This window comes from Myxocyprinus asiaticus, chromosome 1, assembly GCF_019703515.2.
Source record: "Myxocyprinus asiaticus isolate MX2 ecotype Aquarium Trade chromosome 1, UBuf_Myxa_2, whole genome shotgun sequence".
NCBI classification, from domain to species: domain Eukaryota; kingdom Metazoa; phylum Chordata; class Actinopteri; order Cypriniformes; family Catostomidae; genus Myxocyprinus; species Myxocyprinus asiaticus.
Window position 1 is genome coordinate 607205 of NC_059344.1, and position 22135 is coordinate 629339.

General features: G+C 40.5%; 1 protein-coding gene across 1 annotated transcript; it reads right to left on the reverse strand.

Annotated features, from left to right (window-relative positions):
- Window positions 1–333: 333 nt before the first annotated feature.
- Window positions 334–9240, reverse strand: LOC127441827 (5,6-dihydroxyindole-2-carboxylic acid oxidase-like). Its single transcript, XM_051699367.1, has 7 exons — window positions 8745–9240; window positions 7684–8006; window positions 4695–4899; window positions 4428–4595; window positions 4037–4216; window positions 1127–1273; window positions 334–968 (listed from the first exon to the last, which is right to left on the reverse strand). The coding sequence occupies exons 1-7, from the start codon at window positions 9103–9105 to the stop codon at window positions 766–768; spliced, it is 1587 nt and encodes a 528-aa protein (XP_051555327.1). The 5' UTR covers window positions 9106–9240; the 3' UTR covers window positions 334–765.
- Between the last annotated feature and the right edge of the window lie 12895 nt (window positions 9241–22135).

Below are 22135 nucleotides of genomic sequence, written 5' to 3' on the forward strand. Positions count from 1 at the left end.
AAGAAACCTAAGCGGAGGAGGTGTGATGTGTGACATTGGCGGCCTCTAGCGGTTGAATGAGTAATGACATCAACTATTCACACTGAACTCGGATTGATGCACACAGTTCATTGTGAATATAAGTGAATTCATGTGCTGTGGTGTTTGTATCTCTGCCTTCTTTTCTCACTCAGCCAAAGTAGAAAATAAAATGATCACAATGATACACTTTGATGTAACCGAGACAAGACATTTCTCCCAAACATGTCCTGGTGAAAAGCAGTGAAACACCGGCGACATCTTGCGGTGAATGACAACATTACAGACACATTACACTTAATAACGACACTTGAAACGGTTTAGTGGTGGTTTATTTAGTTCTTTAGAATCTTAGTCTTTTAGATATCCACATTTAAAACAATTACATGAAATACAATTATGCTTTGTAAATATCTTTTATGGAAACTATCGTGCTTGCACCTTAAAAGCCCCGCCCTCCGAAGACATGTCAGCCAATCCGATGGCTGCAAACCCAAAGGTGCACAATGATTGACAGGCAAAGAGCATTTCTGATTGGATAAGAGTGTAGTAGCGATATTCTATGGGTCTTATTCCACAAAACTGCTTACAGCACCTTTCATTGCCAACTTTGCTAAGAAGTGGTCATTATTAGAATCACAAAATTATGTATGTCAAAGTCCATTTTATCTATCTCTCTCTCTCCAAAAAAAGTTTTAGATAACAAGATGAGAAATAAGTTAATGTAGTGTTCAGGAGCTGAAGTGTTTATACTACAGACTGTGTTTTGTCCGAGCGTCTCTCGTGGTCGCCATAGCGCTGATACTGGTCTCCAAGCAACGGCTGCCGGGCCTCCATCCCGTAAGACCGCGCGCGGACGGCACATGTGGTGGCGGCAAAAATAATCGCCACCAAGACAAGACCAGCAACCACGGCAACAGTGATGATCTCAGTCATCGTGAGAGGACGAGCTGAGAAAGAGAAACACAGAGGAACACAAAATGTTAGTGTAATAAATCATGACAGAAATGTCATTTTTGGGCGAACTATTCCAACAGAACACAGAGTAACTAGCAAAGACAAATCAAGGCAAACGTATCATAATAATAATACTAATAATAATGCTCACCAGGCCACTGGACCTCATAGGAGTAACCGAGGTTCTCAGACGCCGTGACAAACATCTCTGCATTGGTGACCGGCGGCCAGAACGGCACCATGTTGAACTGTCGGTTGTGACCGATGGGGGCGTTTTCCAGCGGGTACACAGAAGAATCTACAATATTAAATACTGAAGTTCAGTCAAACAAAACTGGACAGACAGCAGAAGAAAGTAAGCCTGAAAAATGAAGTCACTGTTTTCTTATTCATCAAACTGTCCGTGAAAGGAAGTGATTAACCATCAGAAAATGATCAAACTAGATATTATCTGAGCTGCTTTATTTTAAATTCATTGTATTTGAGGTTTGGCCATCTGTTACGGAAAAACCATAAGTCAGATCAGTTAGAAAAGTCATGGCAAGTCAGAACGGTCTGAAGGTCAGAGCCAAGCGTGTGGATGAGGCTTTAAAGCTCTAGGAGGAGTTCCAGTTGAAAACTTTAGTCTTGGTTCAGGGATTCTGGAAAAACCCTAATCCAAGTCTGTGGAACAACGTAATAACTGCCCCAGAACGTGTAACAGCGTTCCAAAGTTTAAGATGTCACTCAGTAAGAGCTAGTTAGTTTGGGACAAAATGTTGGTTTGTATCTATTAATACACTTATATTTCCCATAAAGAAAAGAAAAGAAAAAGTGTTTGATTAAATACATTTAAAAAAATAGTTACAATAACTAATTCATTTTTAACAATAACATATAATAGTGCACTATATAGTGGATAGGGGGCGGTTTCAGACACAGCGAGTGTTCCACTACTGGGGTTGTGCCCTACGCAGACTGTGTACTCTGCATTTAGAGAGCGGCGGTACTACTGTACAGAACTAATGATCTAAATACTTACGACACTGAAAACTGTAACTACACTGAAATAAGAATCCACACAGGACTTTAAAACTATGAAATAGTGAAAGATGGCATTAATAAAGCATGATCTTGCTTTGGTTTGTAATGTGATAATGTCCTTGCGGGACATTTTCATATTTTCACTATAATAATTACTAGAAATGTTTCCAAACCTCTCTTATTGACAAATTCATCCAGATCTGACAAGAGCCCTTAAAGGGATAGTTCACCCAAAAATTACAATTCTCATTATTTACTCACCCTCATGCCACCCCAGATGTGTATGACTTTCTTTCATCTGCTGAATTTCTCAGCTCTGTAGGTCCATACAATGCAAGTGAATGGGTGGCAACATTTTAAAGCTAAACAAAATCACATAAGTCAGCATAAAAGTAATCCATATCACTCCAGTGGTTAAATCAGTATCTTCAGAAGTGATGTGAAAGGTGTGGATGAGAAATGAAGAAACAGATCACTTTCATATTCTTCTTTTTGTGTTTTTGGTGATTCACATTCTTCTCTGCATATTGTCACACCTATCATATGAGTGGTGTTGGCATTGTGGGCTAAAGCACATAACTGATAATCAGAAGGTTGCTGGTTCGATCCCCACAGACATCACCATTGTGTCCTTGAGCAAAACGCTTAACTCCAGATTCCTCCGGGGGGATTGTCCCTGTAATAAGTGCACTGTAAGTCGCTTTGGATAAAAGCATCTGCCAAATGCATAAATGTAAAATGTAAATATCACTTCAGAAGACATGGATTTAACTACTGGAGTCTTATGGATTACTTTTATGCTGCCTTTATGTGCTTTTTGGAGCATCATAATTTTGGCCTACAGAGCTGAAATATTCTTCTAAAAATCTTAATTTGTGTTCTGCAGAAGAAAGGAAGTCATACACATCTGAGATGGCATGAGGGTGAGTAAATGATGAGAGAATTTTCATTTTTGGATGAACTGTCCCTTTAAAGTGATAGCTCAGCCATAATTTAATATTCCATCATTATTTCCCTACCCTCATGTTGTTCCAAACCAGTGTGACGCTTTGCATTTTGTGGAACACAAAATATGTTGAACAGAATGTTAGGGACTGACAGTCTCGGTCACCATTCACTTTCAATATATATATATATATATAAAATATTCACTGAAAGTAAATAGTGACTCAGGCAAACATTCTGTGTAATATCTACTTCGTGTTGCATGAAAGAAAGAAAGTCATACAGGTTTGAAACTACATGATGGTGAATGATGACAGAATTTCCATTAATAATAATAATAATAATAATAATAATCCTGTAATACATGTTAAATGTGTATTATTTAGTGGAATATAGGGGAGTTAATATCTATTATGTCATTTGTGAAAGTAACGAGTTACTCACTACTTGAGTACTCTTTTAATTGTACACTTTCGTACTCTTACTCAAGTAATTATTTATGTTAGTACTTTTACTTCTACTTGAGTAATTATTTCAAGTAATTGTACTTTTATTTGAGTACAGTTTTTGGCTACTCAACCCACCTCTGAATATGATTACATCATTCACAATGCTTCATGGGATTGTAGTTGATTCCCTTTAAAGATGGTAAGTGCACAGTCTTGTATCTTTGTCTTTTTGTCTGGTTATCAAATGCTTTTTTTTTTTTTTTTGCTTCTAATCAATTCACCTCTGAGCTGGTTGGTTTGGTTCATGGTGCACAACTCTTTATTGAAGGATTTTATGAAATCCCTATGGAAAAACTGAATGGGAGAAATACTTCCGGAACTCAGATGGCTGAAAAAGTGGATGGGCACGCCAAATGTGGGACACAGGTAAATATTTTTTATTTATTATTTTTTAGGTTAAGAATGACGTATTACAATGAACTGAATATTCAACAGACTGTGTCTGAACTACAACATTGTTGTTTGACTTTATTTGTTGGATACAGTTGAGAAGATCAAGGCCTATAAAGAAATGCACATTGCAGTAAAATAATACAAAAATAATAGCGTACTCATGGAAAGTGAAGGAGATTTACCAGATTTACCTGGACTGTGTCTGCGCAGCCATTCATCAAAGATGGCGTCAGTGAAGGTGTGAAGCAGGACGAAAATGGGGTCATTGGGCGACAGGTGCGTCTGTCCACCCGTCCCGTTCAGGAACAGATGGGCCAGATTATGCAGACTTCGCACGACAGGGTCATAGTTCCCTTGAGGGGCGCTGTAACCTAAAAACACAATACAACACATACATAAATAACAAGGTTACACTAGTAAAACCTGAAATCAGCTACACTGTGTGACTCAGCTGGCTTAAAACAGCGTAATAAACAAACTAAATAATGTCTGGATGAATATAGAATATATAAATATATGTAGCTCAATATAAAAACAATAAAAGTGCCCAGCATGACAGAAAAACTAACTTGTTTGCCTCACCCTCAATAGTGTTTCTGAAGCTCTCAGATGACGTGGAGTAAAACGGCGGTGTGTCAAACGCGTTGAGCTCTAAACACGCCGCTACATCCTGCGGCTCCGGCAGTCGCTGCACCATCGGACGAGCAACATTCCCGGCTGGATTTCTCCTGATCGGACTGCTCTCCGAACCTCAAAGAGACAGATTCAAGGTAACCATCACATAAAAGGAAGTCATATGGGCTTGCAACAACAGAACTCTATTTGGGGTTAACTATGAAAATGACTCACTGTTGCAGATGGTTCCTAGCGTGTCGTACTCCTCCACACTCTCACATATGACTCTCCACTGGGAGAAGACGGAGTTTGTGCTGATGGAGTTCATGTCGAAGGTGCTGCGTGCTCCTATCAGATCATCCGTGCAGATATCACACTCACTGCCGCCGATCGCAAAGTTCCAGTATGGAAGAGCGAAGCTCGGATCACCTAACATGTCCTGAGAGAAACACAACCTCTTCAGATCAGACAACATGTTTATTATCACAGTTTTTACATTATGTGGTTGCCAAAGTGTTTTGGTGGTTGTTAGGGCATGCTAGGGTGTTTTGGGTGGTTTCTAGGTGGTTGTTTGGGTGTTCTGGATGGTTGCTAGGTGGTTGTTAGGGCATGCTAGGGTGTTTTGGGTGGTTTCTAGGTGGTTGTTTGGGTGTTCTGGATGGTTGCTTGGTGGTTGTTAGGGTGTTCTGGGTGGTTGCTAGGTGGTTGTTAGGGTGTTCTGTGTGTTTACAAAGTAGGTGTTAAAGTGTTCTAGTAGGTTGCTAAAACATTGCTGGGTGGTTGCTAGGGTGTTCTGGGTGGTTACTAGGTAGTTATAAGTGTGTTCTGGGTGGTTGCTAAGGCATTGCTAGGTGGTTGTGTGTTTTGCTTGGTTGTTGGGGTGTTGCTAGGGTGCATTGTAAGTGGTTGCTAAGGTGTGTTGCTAGGTGGTTGCTAGGGTGCGTTTCTAGGTCGTTGCAAGGCTGTTTTTCTAGGTGGTTGCTAGGGTGTTCTAGATGGATGATAGGTGGTTGTTAAGGTATTCTGGGTGGTTGCTAAGGGGTGTTATGGTGTTCTGGGTAGTTACTAGGACATTGCTAGGTGGTTGTCAGGTAGTTGCAAGTGTGTTCTAGGTGGATGTTAGGGTGTTGCTAGGGGGTTGCTAGGTGCCTGTTGAGGTATTATGGGTGGTTGTTAGGGAATTGCTAAGGTGTTTTTGGTGGCTGTTAGGGTGTTCAGGGTAGTTGCTAGGTCATTGTTAGGGTGTTCTGAATTGTTGTCAGGGTGTTTTGGTGGTGGATTGGTTGCTGTTGGTGTATTCTGAGTGGTTGTTAGGGAATTGCTAAGGTGTTTTTGGTGGTTGGAAGGTGGTTGTTAGGGTGTTCTGGGTGGTTGCTAGGGCGTTGCTTGGATGTTTAAGGATGTTGCTCAGTGGATGTAAGGTGGTTATTGGGGTATTCTGCACGGTTATTATGGTGTTGCTAGATAGTTGTTAGGGTGTTCTGGGTGGTTGCCAAGTGGTTGTTAGGGTGTTCTAGGTAATTACTAAGGTATTGCTAGGTGGTTGCTAGGGTGTTCTGGGTGGTTGCTAGATAGTAGTGCCTCATTCAGTGAAAGTCTATGGGATTTTTTTAGGTGATCATGGTAAGTGTGATCTCTTAGTAAAGTAACAGAACACCTCTCCTCAACAACACACGATTTGCAGCGGTTCCCAACCTGTGGGTTGCCAAGCTCTCTCTATTTTGAGGGTTAAATGAAAAAGTTACAATTATGTTTGTAATAAAGCACAATCAAACTGGGCCATTTTTGAGTATTTTAATCATATTTAATTGTTTATGAGATAGGATGTACTGTATGTCTAACATAGGCTGTTTTTAAGGCGCACATCTCGCGAGAGTAGGTAAGGACGCAGGTTTTTTTCAAAGATGCGGCAAAATTGCTTGTTCTATGTACAGTACTGAGCAACGATGAGAACAAACAAATGGGAAACTAGCCAAATGAAAGCAACGATTATGACAAAGCGTCAGGGAGAACAGAAAAACACAACGTAAGTGGTAAAAAGAAAATGAGGAATTATTCGGTTTTATTTATTATTATTTGTTTGGATTTATTATGATTTATTTGTACTGAATTTGGTTTCATTGAGGCAATGGACAAAGTGCGAATTCAGCGAGTGATTTGTAGTGAAAGACTAGCAAATGAAACATGAATGAATAAACTGGGCGCACAAATGAGTGCCCCAGGACTTGAGCACTAACCGACAAGCATGAGATATTCTCCATGTGTTTTCAACATTAACAGATTGGCCGATTACAAGAGATATGACGCACTTCAGTAAGTTGTACTGTACTCTTTCGATATAACCTCTGATATTCATTCATGTTTGTGTTCTCTGGAATAGACCCCCCCAAACAAAATTCAGTGCCGGTTCCGACGTTCCACACACTCAGATGACATCATCATAGGATTATCACGTAAAAAAAGCATATCGCTTTTTCCAACAACTTAACTTCATATCGTGCTGAAGATCCATCAGAGCACCAAACACCCTCAGAGGGAGTTTTTCCTTTGGGAAAACCTGAACTATGAAAATATACCCCAGAACTTCTGGGATCTTTCGACTAGAGCTCACAGTAAATATCATAAATACATATATAACTTATTAGGTGAATATCCCTTCACACAATATTCATGTTCTTAAATGATTCGTTTTATATTTCCAAGTTTTATAGGTTAAGTCAAATGAATACATTTGAACATTTGTTATTTCGATGCACTGATATTCACGTGAACAGACTGATTACAGATATTTTGCTGCTGCTACAAGGAACATGTAAACTTGTGCATATTGCTAGTGGTTTTCATTGAGCGTGTTAATTCACAAATAACGTTTGGGATTTTGAATGTTAAAACAGGGGTCCCCTTGAAAAAAGGTTGGGAACCACTAATTCATGTCTGGAGCACAAACACTTGTAATACATACGATTAAATCACTGTGGCTTTAGTCATAGTGATGCTTGACTATGCAAACACTATTCCTGATATTCCAACAGAAAGTGCTGGCTTCAGCAGATATGAGAACAGGCGTCTGTTGTGTGAGATGTTCTGGGCTCATTTCACACTTAATAACATTTTCTGCATCTAAAGGGTGAAATCTGTGCTGTTTTTCCCATTGCTGCGATTATAGAGCTGTTATCACCCTCCACTCATGTGATAATTGAGTATTGATCTTGAGCTCGTGCACCTGCATGTCTCGCTCCAGCTGCAGTAAATGGTACCGGTGCCAGGTGACGAACCCAGGACCCTCGTGACTGAAGTCCACCCCGCCGAAGCTGTCCTGCCCTGGCCCGAGGAACGTCTTACTGACCGAATAATAGTGAGACCACACGAACAGGTTATAGATGCTGATGTTCTCAAACTGAACGGTGTTTCCGTCCGGCCCGAAAATCTCTGCGTACCGGCGGGTCGCGATCACGAGGTCCGGGTGGGGCGCGCGCTTGGCCTGGTCGAGCGCGTTCACGAAGGCGCGCTTCTCCTCCGCGCTCAGCTGCATCACATTCCTTCTGACTGAAATACAAACATATAAACATAATACATTATTGTTTCAGAGTGACGTGAGAGACATAAACAGGACCTTATTGAAATGAAAACACTACACATATAAATAAATAAAACCTCATAAACATTCACAAATACATTAAAGTCTCTCTCAGTATTTGAATTCATCTTTAATTCATTTATTTTGGTCTCTCAGTGTTTTAATGTCTCTTTTGTCTTTAGATTTTTATCTCAGTGTATTTAGTTTGAAAACATTCAAAAGCTTGAGACAAGAATAAAATGTGCTTTTAAAAAAACAATTTAAAAATGTAACAGTTAATTAAAATATTCTAAGAAAGCCTATTCTCTTCTAACTGAAAGACAAAAAAGAAAATGATTAAAGAATAATTAAAAAGCTCTCTCTCCCTGTTTCTTTCTATGGCTCTCTCTCTCTCTCTCTCTCTCTCTCTGTCTGTCACTCTCTCTCTCTCTCTCTCTTTGTGTCTCTCTCTCTTTCTCTATCTGTCTCTCTCTCTCACTTTCTGTCCGTCACTCTCTCTGTCTGTCTCTCTCTCTCTATCGCTCTCTCTGTCTCTCTCTCTCTCACACACTTTCTCTCTGTCTGTCTCTCTCTCTCACACTTTCTGTCTGTCACTCTCTCTCTCTCTCTCTCTCTCTCTCTCTCTCTCTCTCTCTCTGTCAGTGTTTAGAAATAATAATCATCAGTTAATTAATAAGTCATTAGTATGATCAGTAAGTTTCTCTGACCCACGGGCACGGATCGCTCGCACGCGTCACCGGTGAATCCGTGTCTGCAGCGGCCGCAATCAAACCCGCTGTAGTTCCCGTTACACCGACACGCGCGCGTGAAGAAGCGCAGCGGCCAGCGCTCGCGATCGTCGCGCCCGTCGTACGGGTACTGCGACCCGTGTGAACGCGCATCCGCGCTCACGGTCACGCACTGGCCGCGGCCGGAGCTCGCGCCGCATGGGTCGTTGTCCACACCGAGCGGGGACGGGCAGCACTGCGCGCTCCTGAGACCGTCCGGCGTCACGCACACGCGCGGGAACTGAGCGCGCACGAGCACCAGCGCGCAGCCGAGCATCAACACTCCACACAATCGCCGCATCACCTCCGAAATAATCAGAGAAATAATAATAAATAAAAAAATTTAAAAAACCGAAAAGTCTCCTAAAAACTAAAACGTCATCTAAAAAAAAGGTATTTTCTTAGGTCAAGCTGAAGTCAAACTAAGAAACTTCGAGCAGCGTTTAACGGCATTAATCCTGCAGTTTTGAGTTGTGAGCGGCTTTAAATACCGGCCGAGCGAGCGCGTGACTCCGTCATCTGTGATCCCCTCGTGACCACATCACATTTCTCAAAGCCTGAAGTCCGTTTCTCCTCTCAGATCTCATAACTCACAGAGGAGATTGTTAACATGCAAATCACAACCACAGGTGTCAGAATACACCAGCACCAGTCAGACTACTCTGCTCACCTGTGTGCTTAAATGCTGTGTTGATCAATCTTCTGTTTTGCTAATAATGATGATTGCTAATGTATTTTTCATGCTGTTTTCCCATGCAATAACTGAATAGGGAGCTTTGAAGCTTAAAACAGGACACAAAAGCATTATAAAAGTATGATTACAGTTATCCATATGCTTTGTGCCATAATTTGAAGTCTTCTGAAGTCATATGACAGAGAAATAGACCGAATAGAGAAATATGGTGACCCAGGGGTGCACAGTACAACAAAATTAGCAAAGCAATAAAAGCTGAAAACACAATGGAAATAAACCACAACCAAACTAAGCCAAAACACAATGAATTTAAGCCTTAACAAAATGAAAAAGCATCGGCACAACAATTTTAAACCACGACACAACACCATTATGCCACAAGATAGCAGAAAATCCACAGCACAATGAAAGAAAACGATATAACAATATACAATTGCTTAAGGATACACAACTCCTGCCGAAGCGCTGCAGGGAAGCGGCCCGTTCACCAGCGAAGCGTCAAGCAGCACGGCGGAGTGATGTTCACTGGAGAACTGCAGGGGAGTGGAGAGTCTTCTCGTGCGAGCGCTGTACTGTTTTTTGCAACCTTTGTATGTTCATATGTGATATAATGCACCGCTCACCATTGGGAAGTGGTTCGTGTGATTAATGTGAGACACAGGAAACAACATATTGAACAACATTTTGAACAACAATACACAACAGTATTGTGTGTCAGGAGCGCTTTGCTGCGCAGGGGGTTTTTCCCGTCTGTGCAGGGCTTGGGCTGAGGTGCCTTCCTTTGGGCCACGGCTTACGTGGCTTTACCAGCGGCTCGGCAGTGACATTTGGCAGTGCTGAGGCAGCTGGTGTGGGGTTTTTAGCCAGACGCTGGACTGAGACTGATCAGGAGCGAGCCAGTTGTGATGAAGTACTGCTCTGTTTTGGCATAAAATGTCTCATAGCCTGCGAGTGTTGCTGAGTCGTGACGTAACGCTCAGCAATTCTATTCACAGAGCCTCCGAAAAGGCCGGCTGGAGACACCGGCGCATAAAATAGTGTGGCTTTTCCCGCATCACGCATTACCATGAGGGTCAGCCAGATGTGACAATCCAAAAACACCAGGTTGCTCATTGACTTGCCAATGGCCTGTGCAGTGACTTTCGTGGCTTGCAGCGCTAAGTCTGTAGTGGTGCGGAGCTCTTTGAACGTCTCTGGATTGTAGCCTTGCTCATCCATTTTTTTGCGCAGCTTAGCTTGGAAAACTTGGAGCACCGTCATCGCGTGGAGTGCTGAACCAGTTTGGCCCGCCATTGAGTATGCTTTTCCAGCCAGTGCAGACGTTAGTCGACACGGCTTAGAAACATGAATGGGGCATGACTTCCATGCCCTGCTACTCGCCAGGCAGAGATGTGCCGCTACTGCCTCTTTCGGGTGGGTGGGGGGTAGTTGAGCGTAACCGTTTTCTTCCCCATGATCCACATTAGAGAGTATGTAATCACTGGGTGGGCGAGCTGAATAGGGCGCGCGCCTGGATTTTGACAGTTGGTTATGAACTTCAGGTAAGAACGGGCCAGATCTATGGGATGCGATCGCTTGACGGCATCCGGACTGCAGGAACCATTCATCAAGGTGAGATTGTGTAGGTTCCTCAGGAGGAGACCACTCGATATCGAGCTCTTCGACTGCCCTTGAAAGGACGCTAAGCATTTCCTTGTCAGTGGTGCGTACACGCTCCTCGCCCTCGCTGGGGGAAGGGGCGGTAGCGTCATCCACTAACCAGTCACCTGATGCAGCGAGAGACATGACATCATCATCATCCTTAGCGTCAGAACCACCAAACGAGACGAGGCTGTGCGCAAGGAGATTGAGGGGCTCGCGGGGTGTGTGCCGGCACGAGGACCACCTCAAATTCATCCTGCTCGACCTCGCGAGTGGGAGGGTGCTGGAGGCTGAATCATCCTTCAGAACGAGGGTGATTTGTGAGCGAAACGTCTTGAGACTCATGCCCTCATAGTGAGGACAGTCTGACTCCATGAGATCCAAAATCTGCATGGGTGCGGCCCAGACTGTAAACGCAGCTCTCATGCTGATCTGACGGCGGAATGTGCCACTCACACAAGGAACACTTACAGAACAACATCTTTAGATGCGAACACGTAAGCAACTCTTTATATATATATATATATATACACACACTACCTTAAAAATCTTTTGATCTGAAGGCGTATGCTTAAATGTTTGAAAGTAGTTTTGTAGACAAAAATATAATTGTGCCACCATATTAATTTATTTCATTATAAAACTAAAATGTAATAAAATAAAAAGTTTTTGAAATTGATGACTTGGACCAAATAATTAAGAAAAGCAGCCAATAAGTGCCCAACATAGATGGGAACTCCTCCAATACTGTTTAAAAAGCATCCCAGGGTGATACCTCAAGAAGTTGGTTGAGAAAATGTCAAGAGTACATGTCTGCAAATTCTAGGCAAAGGGTGACTACTTTGAAGATGCTAAAATATAACACAGTTTTGATTTATTTTGGATTTTGTTTAGTCACAACATAATTCCCATAGTTCCATTTATGTTATTCCATAGTTTTGATGACTTTACTATTATTCTAAAATGTGGAAAAAAAAAAAAAAAAAATATAGAATAAGTGTTTCAAAACTTTTGACCGGTAGTGTATATATACATATATAGACACACAATATAACAATATACAATTGTATATAAGGATACGCAACTCCTGCTGAAGCGCTGCGGGGAATCAGGATGCTGAAGCGGCCTGTTCACCAGCGAAGCATCAAGCGGCACAGCGGAGTGATGTTCGCCGGAGAACTGCAGGGGAGTGGAGAGCCTTCTCTCCTCTCTCTTCTTGCCGTGAAGATCCCGCCCACTGACTCATGTAGTCGACGGCAAAGCAGTAGAGGGCTTCTAGACGAGAGATGAATCACTGTCTTGAAGGAAGAAAATTCTGAGGAATGGTGTTTGCACACCTGCTTTTATAGCTCAAACACCATAGCCAATATTAGAATATAGCCATTATTGTAGAGAGGATTCAACTAGGTCGTGTGAAAGTACAACTGCCCATATGCGTTAGCAAACGCAATGTCAAGTGTACTGAGTCGTAAGGGAACCAAAACACAATAACGAGTAACAACACAACAATGAGGCACAACACAACAAAACTGAATCACAACACAATGAAAAAACCACAGCACAACAAAATTAAGACCCAACACAATGGAAAAGTCACAACACAACAAAATTGAGATCCAACACAATGGAAAAGCAACAACACAACAAAAATAAGATCCAACACAATGGAAAAGCAACAACACAACAAAATTAAGATCCAACACAATGGAAAAGCAACAACACAACAAAACTGAGATCCAACACAATGGACAAACCACAGCACAACAAAATTCAGATCCAACACAATGGAAAAGCAACAACACAACAAAATTAAGACCCAACACAATGGAAAAGCAACAACACAACAAAATTAAGATACAACACAATGGAAAAGTCACAACACAACAAAATTAAGACCCAACAGAATGGAAAAGTCACAACACAACAAAATTGAGATCCAACACAATGGAAAAGCCACAACACAACAAAATTAAGATCCAACACAATGGAAAAGTCACAACACAACAAAATTAAGACCCAACACAATGGAAAAGCAACAACACAACAAAACTGAGATCCAACACAATGGACAAACCACAACACAACAAAATTAAGACCCAACACAATGGAAAAGCAACAACACAACAAAATTAAGACCCAACACAATGGAAAAGTCACAACACAACAAAATTGAGATCCAACACAATGGAAAAGCCATAGCAACAACAAAATTAAGATCCAACACAATGGAAAAGCAACAACACAACAAAACTGAGATCCAACACAATGGACAAACCACAACACAACAAAATTAAGACCCAACACAATGGAAAAGCAACAACACAACAAAATTAAGACCCAACACAATGGAAAAGTCACAACACAACAAAATTGAGATCCAACACAATGGAAAAGCCATAGCAACAACAAAATTAAGATCCAACACAATGGAAAAGCAACAACACAACAAAACTGAGATCCAACACAATGGACAAACCACAACACAACAAAATTAAGATCCAACACAATGGAAAAGCCACAGCACAACAAAATTAAGATCCAACACAATGGAAAAGCCACAGCACAACAAAATTGAGATCCAACACAATGGAAAAGCCATAGCAACAACAAAATTAAGATCCAACACAATGGAAAAGCAACAACACAACAAAACTGAGATCCAACACAATGGACAAACCACAACACAACAAAATTAAGATCCAACACAATGGAAAAGCCACAGCACAACAAAATTAAGATCCAACACAATGGACAAACCACAACACAACAAAATTAAGACCCAACACAATGGACAAACCACAGCGCAACAAAATTGAGATCCAACACAATGGAAAAGCCACAGCACAACAAAATTAAGATCCAACACAATGGACAAACCACAACACAACAAAATTAAGAGCCAACACAATGGACAAACCACAGCGCAACAAAATTGAGATCCAACACAATGGAAAAGCCACAGCGCAACAAAATTAAGATCCAACACAATGGAAAAGCCACAGCACAACAAAATTAAAACCCAACACAATGGGGGGGGGGGGGGATCACGTGACACCATGCAAGCAGCAGACGTGTGAGCGACGAGCTCTGCGCACTTTGCTAAATTTTTAATTATTTTCATGTTATAATCTGGTGAAATTTGATACACCCAGTTATACATTTGCTCTTTGAGGCAAAACATGGCAAAGAAGTCAAAATCCTCGGGCTCTGGAGAGGAGATCCAGCGTCAGTTGTCCAACATGTCGGTGATGTTGACAAAGATTCTTGCTGACTTGGAGGATCTCGCTGTAATACGTCGATCGATTACGGCGATGGAAATAAAATTCTCTGAGTTAGTTACAAGAGTGACTGATGTTGAGAGACGATTCGATTTTTTGGAATCTTCGGAGAGGGAATTAGCCGCTAATCCACCCGCGACCAAAGTTGATTTGGAACATCTCCTTGAAAAACTTGAAGATCTTGAGAATAGAAGCCGCAGGAATAATGTTCGAATTGTTGGAATTCCTGAGAATGAAGAGCACAGAGATATGGTGAAATTCCTAGACGAGTTTTTCCCGAGTCTGCTCGACATAACAGGCCACAAGCTGGAAATCGAGCGAGCTCACAGAGTCCCAGCTCACAGATTTGCTGAGGGAGAAAGGCCCCAATCGATTCTGGCCAGATTTCTAAGATCATCCGATAAAGATCATGTGTTGCGCCAGGCGAGGAGCAAACGGAAGCTTTCTTGGAAGAACCATAATATTTTCTTGTTCCCGGACTTTGCGAGTTTGACAAGAGAGAAATGCGATCGGTTCAAGGAATGTAAGAAATTCTTACATCAGCGAAAGATCACTTTTGCGCTGATGTTTCCGGCCAAACTGAGAATAGAAACGAAGGACAGTCGCAAAGTACTTACATGTCCCAATCAGGCAATGTCTATTATAGAATCAATGGGTGAGTAACCCATTGGGTGTTTCTCATGTGAGTGGGTCGACTTGCTGTAGTTACTCTGGCTTTTGAGGAAGCTGGGCGTCATTTTGGTTTCTTTTTTCTTTTTGCGTTGGCTCCACCGAGCCTGCAAAATATCTACATGCTCACACAAAGGATGTTTTTTATGAAGTTGACGGATTGTGTAAGTCATGGTATATAGTTTTATGCGGCCTCTGAGTGAATTGACTCGACCATCCGGGGAACCAGGATGCGGTTTTGTTTCTTTTTGTATTGGTTCCACCTAGCGGCTGGAGCTTGTTCTACTGAATAACACTCCTTTGGAACAGCTGTGGATTAATCTGTTCGTTCTTTGTGCTTATTCCTCCTGCTGGCTGGAGTTTGTTTTGTTGAGTATTTTTACGGGACATTGGAATGATTACGTCATCCTGAACATATCTGAACGGTTTTGTATCAGCTGGAATTTGTTTTGTGGAAGATCACACCTTTGAGACAGTTCTGTGAATGAATCTACACATTCTTTGTGTTCATTCTTCCTACTGGCTGGGGTTTATTTTACAAAGTATTTTCTGTTATGTAATTTTGCCTCAGAAATTTGTGAGGCAAAATTTAGCAATCTGATGGCAAAGTTGTCATGGGGGCTCGTGGGTGTTCATGGACCTTTTGAGTTTAGAAGGATTGTCACCGGTTGGCGCTTTCGTGCACGGGGTTAATGTGCATGTTTTTCTTTTTTCTGTTTGTTTTGTTCGGGGGGAAGTTCGGGGTTTGATTGTTTCACTAATGGGAAATGTGGTCTGTATAATTTTGCTTTTGACACACAATTTATTTTTTCTACTATATCAAAATGTCAAATGTTAACAGGAGTGTACTATCTCTCTCCACATGGAATGTGAATGGGTTGGGGCACCCCATAAAAAGAAGGAAGGTTATTACTTTTCTTGAATGTAAGAAATATGATATAGTGTTTCTTCAAGAAACACATCTCTCCCCACAGGAAGCTGAAAAATTTGGGAAGATATGGGGTGGACATGTTTTTTTTAGTGCTGGCTCAAGTAAGAGTAAGGGAGTCATTATATTGATTAATAAACATCTACAATTCAAATGTCTCAAACAGATTAAAGATAAATTAGGGGGAGTCATTATTGTTTTAGCTGAAATTCAAGGGCAAAGGTTGATTTTGGCTAATATTTATGCACCTAACGCTGATGATCAGGGCTTTTTTATAGATCTTGAAGGGATGTTGCAAACCGCTGGCACCCCTCATGATATAATATTGGGAGGAGACTTTAATCTTTTGATGGACTCAGTCCTTGATCATAGTGAAGCAAAAGTGTGCAAGCCCCCTAGAGCAACACTGACGCTTCACAGGATGTGTAAAAATATTGGTCTTATGGATATTTGGAGACTTTTGAACCCATCTGGTAGGGACTATACATGTTTTTCATCAGTCCATAAGATTTATTCTAGAATAGATTTTTTTTTTTTTATATCCAAATCCCTCATTTCATCTGTTGTTGATTGCTCAACTGGAAATATCTTAGTCTCAGATCATGCCCTGGTGAGTTTAGAGGTGTTGCCATATACAGAGAAAAATAAATCATATAGTTGGCGCCTTAATGTGTCCCTTTTGCAAAATCCTGATTTCCAACAAATGTTAAAGACTGAAATCAATGTTTATATGGAGACCAACTGGTCTTCAGTATCCTCTGTGGGCGTGGCTTGGGAGGCACTTAAGGCGGTTCTTAGGGGTCGGATCATACAGTATGCCTCATTCATCAAAAAATCCAAAGCACGAGAACTCGTGGAGTTGGAAGAGAATATTAAAAGTGCAGAGGCAGAGCTGAAGCGCCGTATGTCAGCTGATGGCCTCAGAGAATTGACCCGATTGAAATATAGATATAATACTATTTTGTCACGGAAAGTGGAGTATTGGTTATTCAGGGCAAAACAGTCATACTTTGAGTCGGGTGACAAAGCAAGGAAGCTTTTGGCTAGATATATAAAGCAGAGATAGTCTCTTTCTATCATTCCCTCAGTGAAATCTGCTGGTGGTGTAATTTTTACCTCAGCCATTGATATTAATAATGCTTTTAAAGAATTCTATCTTGATCTTTATAGCTCCACGTCTTTGTCTACTGATGAAGATATTAGAAACTTTGTGGAACCATTAGATCTTCCTACACTGATGATTGAGCAAAAAAACTCTCTTGATTCTGAGATAAACTTGGAGGAGCTTGACGAGGTAATTAAATCCCTACCTACTGGCAAGGCTCCAGGGCCAGATGGTTTTGCCACAGAATTTTTTAGTTCCTATGCTACAGAACTGGCTCCACTTTTGTTAGAAGTTTATACTGAATCATTAAAGAATGGAAAGCTTCCTCCAACCATGACACAAGCCCGGATCAGTCTGATTCTTAAAAAGGACAAAGATCCAAGTGAGTGTAAGTTACCATCCAATTTCCCTGATCCAACTAGATGTAAAAATATTGTCAAAAATTTTGGCTAATTGATTAAGTAAAGTTATGACATCTCTTATACATATAGATTACATATAGATACATAAGTATAATTAATTAGATCAGGTGGGATTTATTCGGGGCCGTAGCTCTTCTGATAACATCAGGTGTTTCATTAATATCATCTGGTCAGTAGCGAATGATCAATCTCCGGTCGCTGCCATCTCACTTGACGCCGAAAAGGCATTTGATATGGTAGAATGGGATTATATTTTTAAGATTTTGGAAATGTATGGGTTCGGGAGTACATTTATTGGCTTGATTAAGTTACTTTATAGACACCTTGTAGCAGCGGTACAAACAAATGGATTAATTTCAGATTATTTTAGGTTTGCCCTCTTTCCCCATTATTGTTCTGTCTTGCCCTGGAACCATTAGCAGCCGCGATAAGGGGGGAGGATGATTTTCCAGGGGTGGTGGCGGGAGGTGTGGCGCATAAGCTTCTGCTTTATGCAGATGATATTTTATTATTTGTCTCTGACCCCACTAGATCTATGCCTTGCCTCCACAGAATTATTAACTCCTTTTCCAAGTTCTCAGGATACAAAGTCAATTGGGATAAATCCAAAGCTTTGGCTCTGACAGCGTACTGTCCAGAAATGGCTTTCCAGCCGGGTGCCTTCCAATGGCCCAAACAGGGCATTAAGTATTTGGGGATTTTATTCCCAGCAAATTTGTCTGATTTAGTTAGTGTCAATATTGACCCTTTAATAGAAAGATTTTCGAGCGATGTGGGCAGGTGGGCTTCATTACATTTATCGATGATTGGGAAGGTTAATATTTATTCCAAAATTCAACTACCTGCTACAGTCTCTCCCTGTAGATGTTCCCCTCTCTTATTTCAAACAATTCGATAGCATAGCGAAGTCCTTCATTTGGAATGGTAAACGTCCCAGATTGCATTTTAATAAGTTAAATAGGCCGATAGACAAAGGTGGGCTAGGCCTACCCAAGATTTTGTTTTATTACTATGCGTTCAGTCTCACACATTTGGCTCATTGGTCACTTCCACCTGAGAGAGCCCCTCCCTGGTTTGTTATTGAACAGGCAGTTCTTGCCACTATTTCGCCATTACAAAGCATCTCTATCAAACTAATCAGAAAAGTTAAGTTACACCCCGTTATTTCGCATTTACACTCGGTATGGACTAAAGTGTCCAGATTGTTTAAATTGGACACTTATTTAAATGTTGCCTAGTATATGGTAGAACCCAAGATTGTGTATTGGCAAGTCCTCTTTCTGCTGGCCAGAGTGGATTATGAGGTGGGGTGCTACACTCGGTGACCTATATGAAAGTGGAGTGTTGAGATCGTTTGAAAACTTGGTCCAACATTTTGGGATCCCCAGACCTCAGTTTTATAGGTATTTACAATTGCGCCACCTGCTTTGTACTATTTTTGTGAGTAGCACATACCCCCCTAAGGAGGCAGATGCTTTGGGAGAGGTGATTGTGGCTTTTGGAAAAGGTCATGAGGCAACAGTGTACCACTCCCTGTTAATTCAGAGTATGGGGGATGGAGCTTTAACTTCTATTAAGAGATTATGGGAGAAAGATTTGAATTTGGTACTGGAGGATGGAGTGTGGACTAAGATTCTGAAAAATGTCAAGTCTGCATCTAGAGATGCAAGGGTTCGCCTTATGCAATTTAAGATTTTACGTAGATTTTATTGGACCCCCTCTAGATTATATAGGCTTGGTCTTAAAGACACACCCACTGCTGGCGATGCCAATCAGAAGTTGGAGACACAGCCCATTTTTTTGGGGGATGAGTTAATATCCAAGATTTTTGGTTAAAGATTCAGAATTATTTGCGTGACATTCTGGGCACTGAAATTTTACTTTGCCCCAGACTTTGCATTTTGGGCGATGGGGAAGTTATAAATTTGGGCGACAAATATATAAAAAATTGGGTTCTGACTGGCGTGATGATTGGTAGACAAATTATTTTAAGGGAATGGAAGTCAGACAGAGCGCCACCATTTCCGGAGTGGTGTGCGTAGATGGGGAGGGTGGCGGCTTATGAGAAGATGATAGATGGAAGGCTGGGGCTGCAGGACTTATTTTTCAGAAAGTGGGGTAGGCATTTGGCAGTTTTGGAGGAGTCTAGGGAAAGGGATGAGGAGGGAGATGTTTAGTTTAATTATGCATGTTTATTATATACTTTATTTTTAATTTGTTTTTATTTATTTATTTTTAATTTTATTGTTTGTGTGTGTGTATTATTTTATGTGACCACAGGGGTGTTCTTTGGGGTAGGGTTGGGTTGGTGTTTGGGGAGGGATGTTAATGAGGGTTAAAAGTTAAATGTTGATTCAGTGTGTATATGTTGTTTTTTTCTCTGTTGTGTTTTTTCTTTGAATCAATAAAAAATGTTAATTACAAAAAAATACAAAAATACAATACTAAACTGGTAAAAAAAAAAAAAAAAAGACCCAACACAATGGAAAAGCCACAACACAACAAAATTAAGATCCAACACAATGGAAAAGCCACAACACAACAAAATTAAAACACAACACAATGGAAAAGCAACAACACAACAAAATTAAGACCCAACACAATGGAAAAGCCACAACACAACAAAATTAAGATCCAACACAATGGAAAAGCATCAACACAACAAAATTAAGATCCAACACAATGGAAAAGCCACAACACAACAAAATTAAAACCCAACACAATGGAAAAGCAACAACACAAAAAAGTTAAAACCCAACACAATGAAAAAGCATCAACACAACAAAATTAAGATCCAACACAATGGAAAAGCAACAACACAACAAAATTAAGACCCAACACAATGAAATAGCAACAACACAACAAAATTAAGATCCAACACAATGGAAAAGCCACAACACAACAAAATTAAGACCCAACACAATGGAAAAGCCACAACACAACAAAATTAAGACTCAACACAATGAAAAAGCATCAACACAACAAAATTAAGATCCAACACAATGGAAAAGCCACAACACAACAAAATAAAAACCCAACACAATGGAAAAGCCACAGCACAACAAGATTAAGACCCAACACAATGGAAAAGCAACAACACAACAAAATAAAGACCCAACACAATGGAAAAGCCACAACACAACAAAATTAAGACCCAACACAATGAAAAAGCATCAACACAACAAAATTAAGATCCAACACAATGGAAAAGCAACAACGCAACAAAATGAAGACCCAACACAATGAAAAAGCATCAACACAACAAAATTAAGATCTAACACAATGGAAAAGCCACAACACAACAAAATTAAGACCCAACACAATGGAAAAGCAACAACACAACAAAATTAAGACCCAACACAATTGAAAAGTCACAACACAACAAAATTGAGATCCAACGCAATGGAAAAGCCATAGCAACAACAAAATTAAGATCCAACACAATGGAAAAGCAACAACACAACAAAATTAAGATCCAACACAATGGAAAAGCCACAACACAACAAAATTAAGACCCAACACAATGAAAAAGCATCAACACAACAAAATTAAGACCCAACACAATGGAAAAGCAACAACACAACAAAATTAAGACCCAACACAATGGAAAAGCATCAACACAACAAAATTAAGATCTAACACAATGGAAAAGCATCAACACAACAAAATTAAGATCCAACACAATGGAAAAGCATCAACACAACAAAATTAAGATCCAACACAATGGAAAAGCCACAACACAACAAAATTAAGACCCAACACAATGGAAAAGCCACAACACAACAAAATTAAGACCCAACACAATGAAAAAGCATCAACACAACAAAATTAAGACCCAACACAATGGAAAAGCCACAACACAACAAAATTAAGACCCAACACAATGAAAAAGCATCAACACAACAAAATTAAGATCTAACACAATGGAAAAGCCACAACACAACAAAATTAAGACCCAACACAATGGAAAAGCAACAACACAACAAAATTAAGACCCAACACAATGGAAAAGTCACAACACAACAAAATTGAGATCCAACGCAATGGAAAAGCCATAGCAACAACAAAATTAAGATCCAACACAATGGAAAAGCAACAACACAACAAAATTAAGATCCAACACAATGGAAAAGCCACAACACAACAAAATTAAGACCCAACACAATGAAAAAGCATCAACACAACAAAATTAAGACCCAACACAATGGAAAAGCAACAACACAACAAAATTAAGACCCAACACAATGAAAAAGCATCAACACAACAAAATTAAGACCCATCACAATGGAAAAGCATCAACACAACAAAATTAAGATCTAACACAATGGAAAAGCATCAACACAACAAAATTAAGATCCAACACAATGGAAAAGCATCAACACAACAAAATTAAGATCCAACACAATGGAAAAGCAACAACACAACAAAATTAAGATCCAACACAATGGAAAAGCCACAACACAACAAAATTAAAACACAACACAATGGAAAAGCCACAACACAACAAAATTAAAACACAACACAATGGAAAAGCAACAACACAACAAAATTAAGACCCAACACAATGGAAAAGCCACAACACAACAAAATTAAG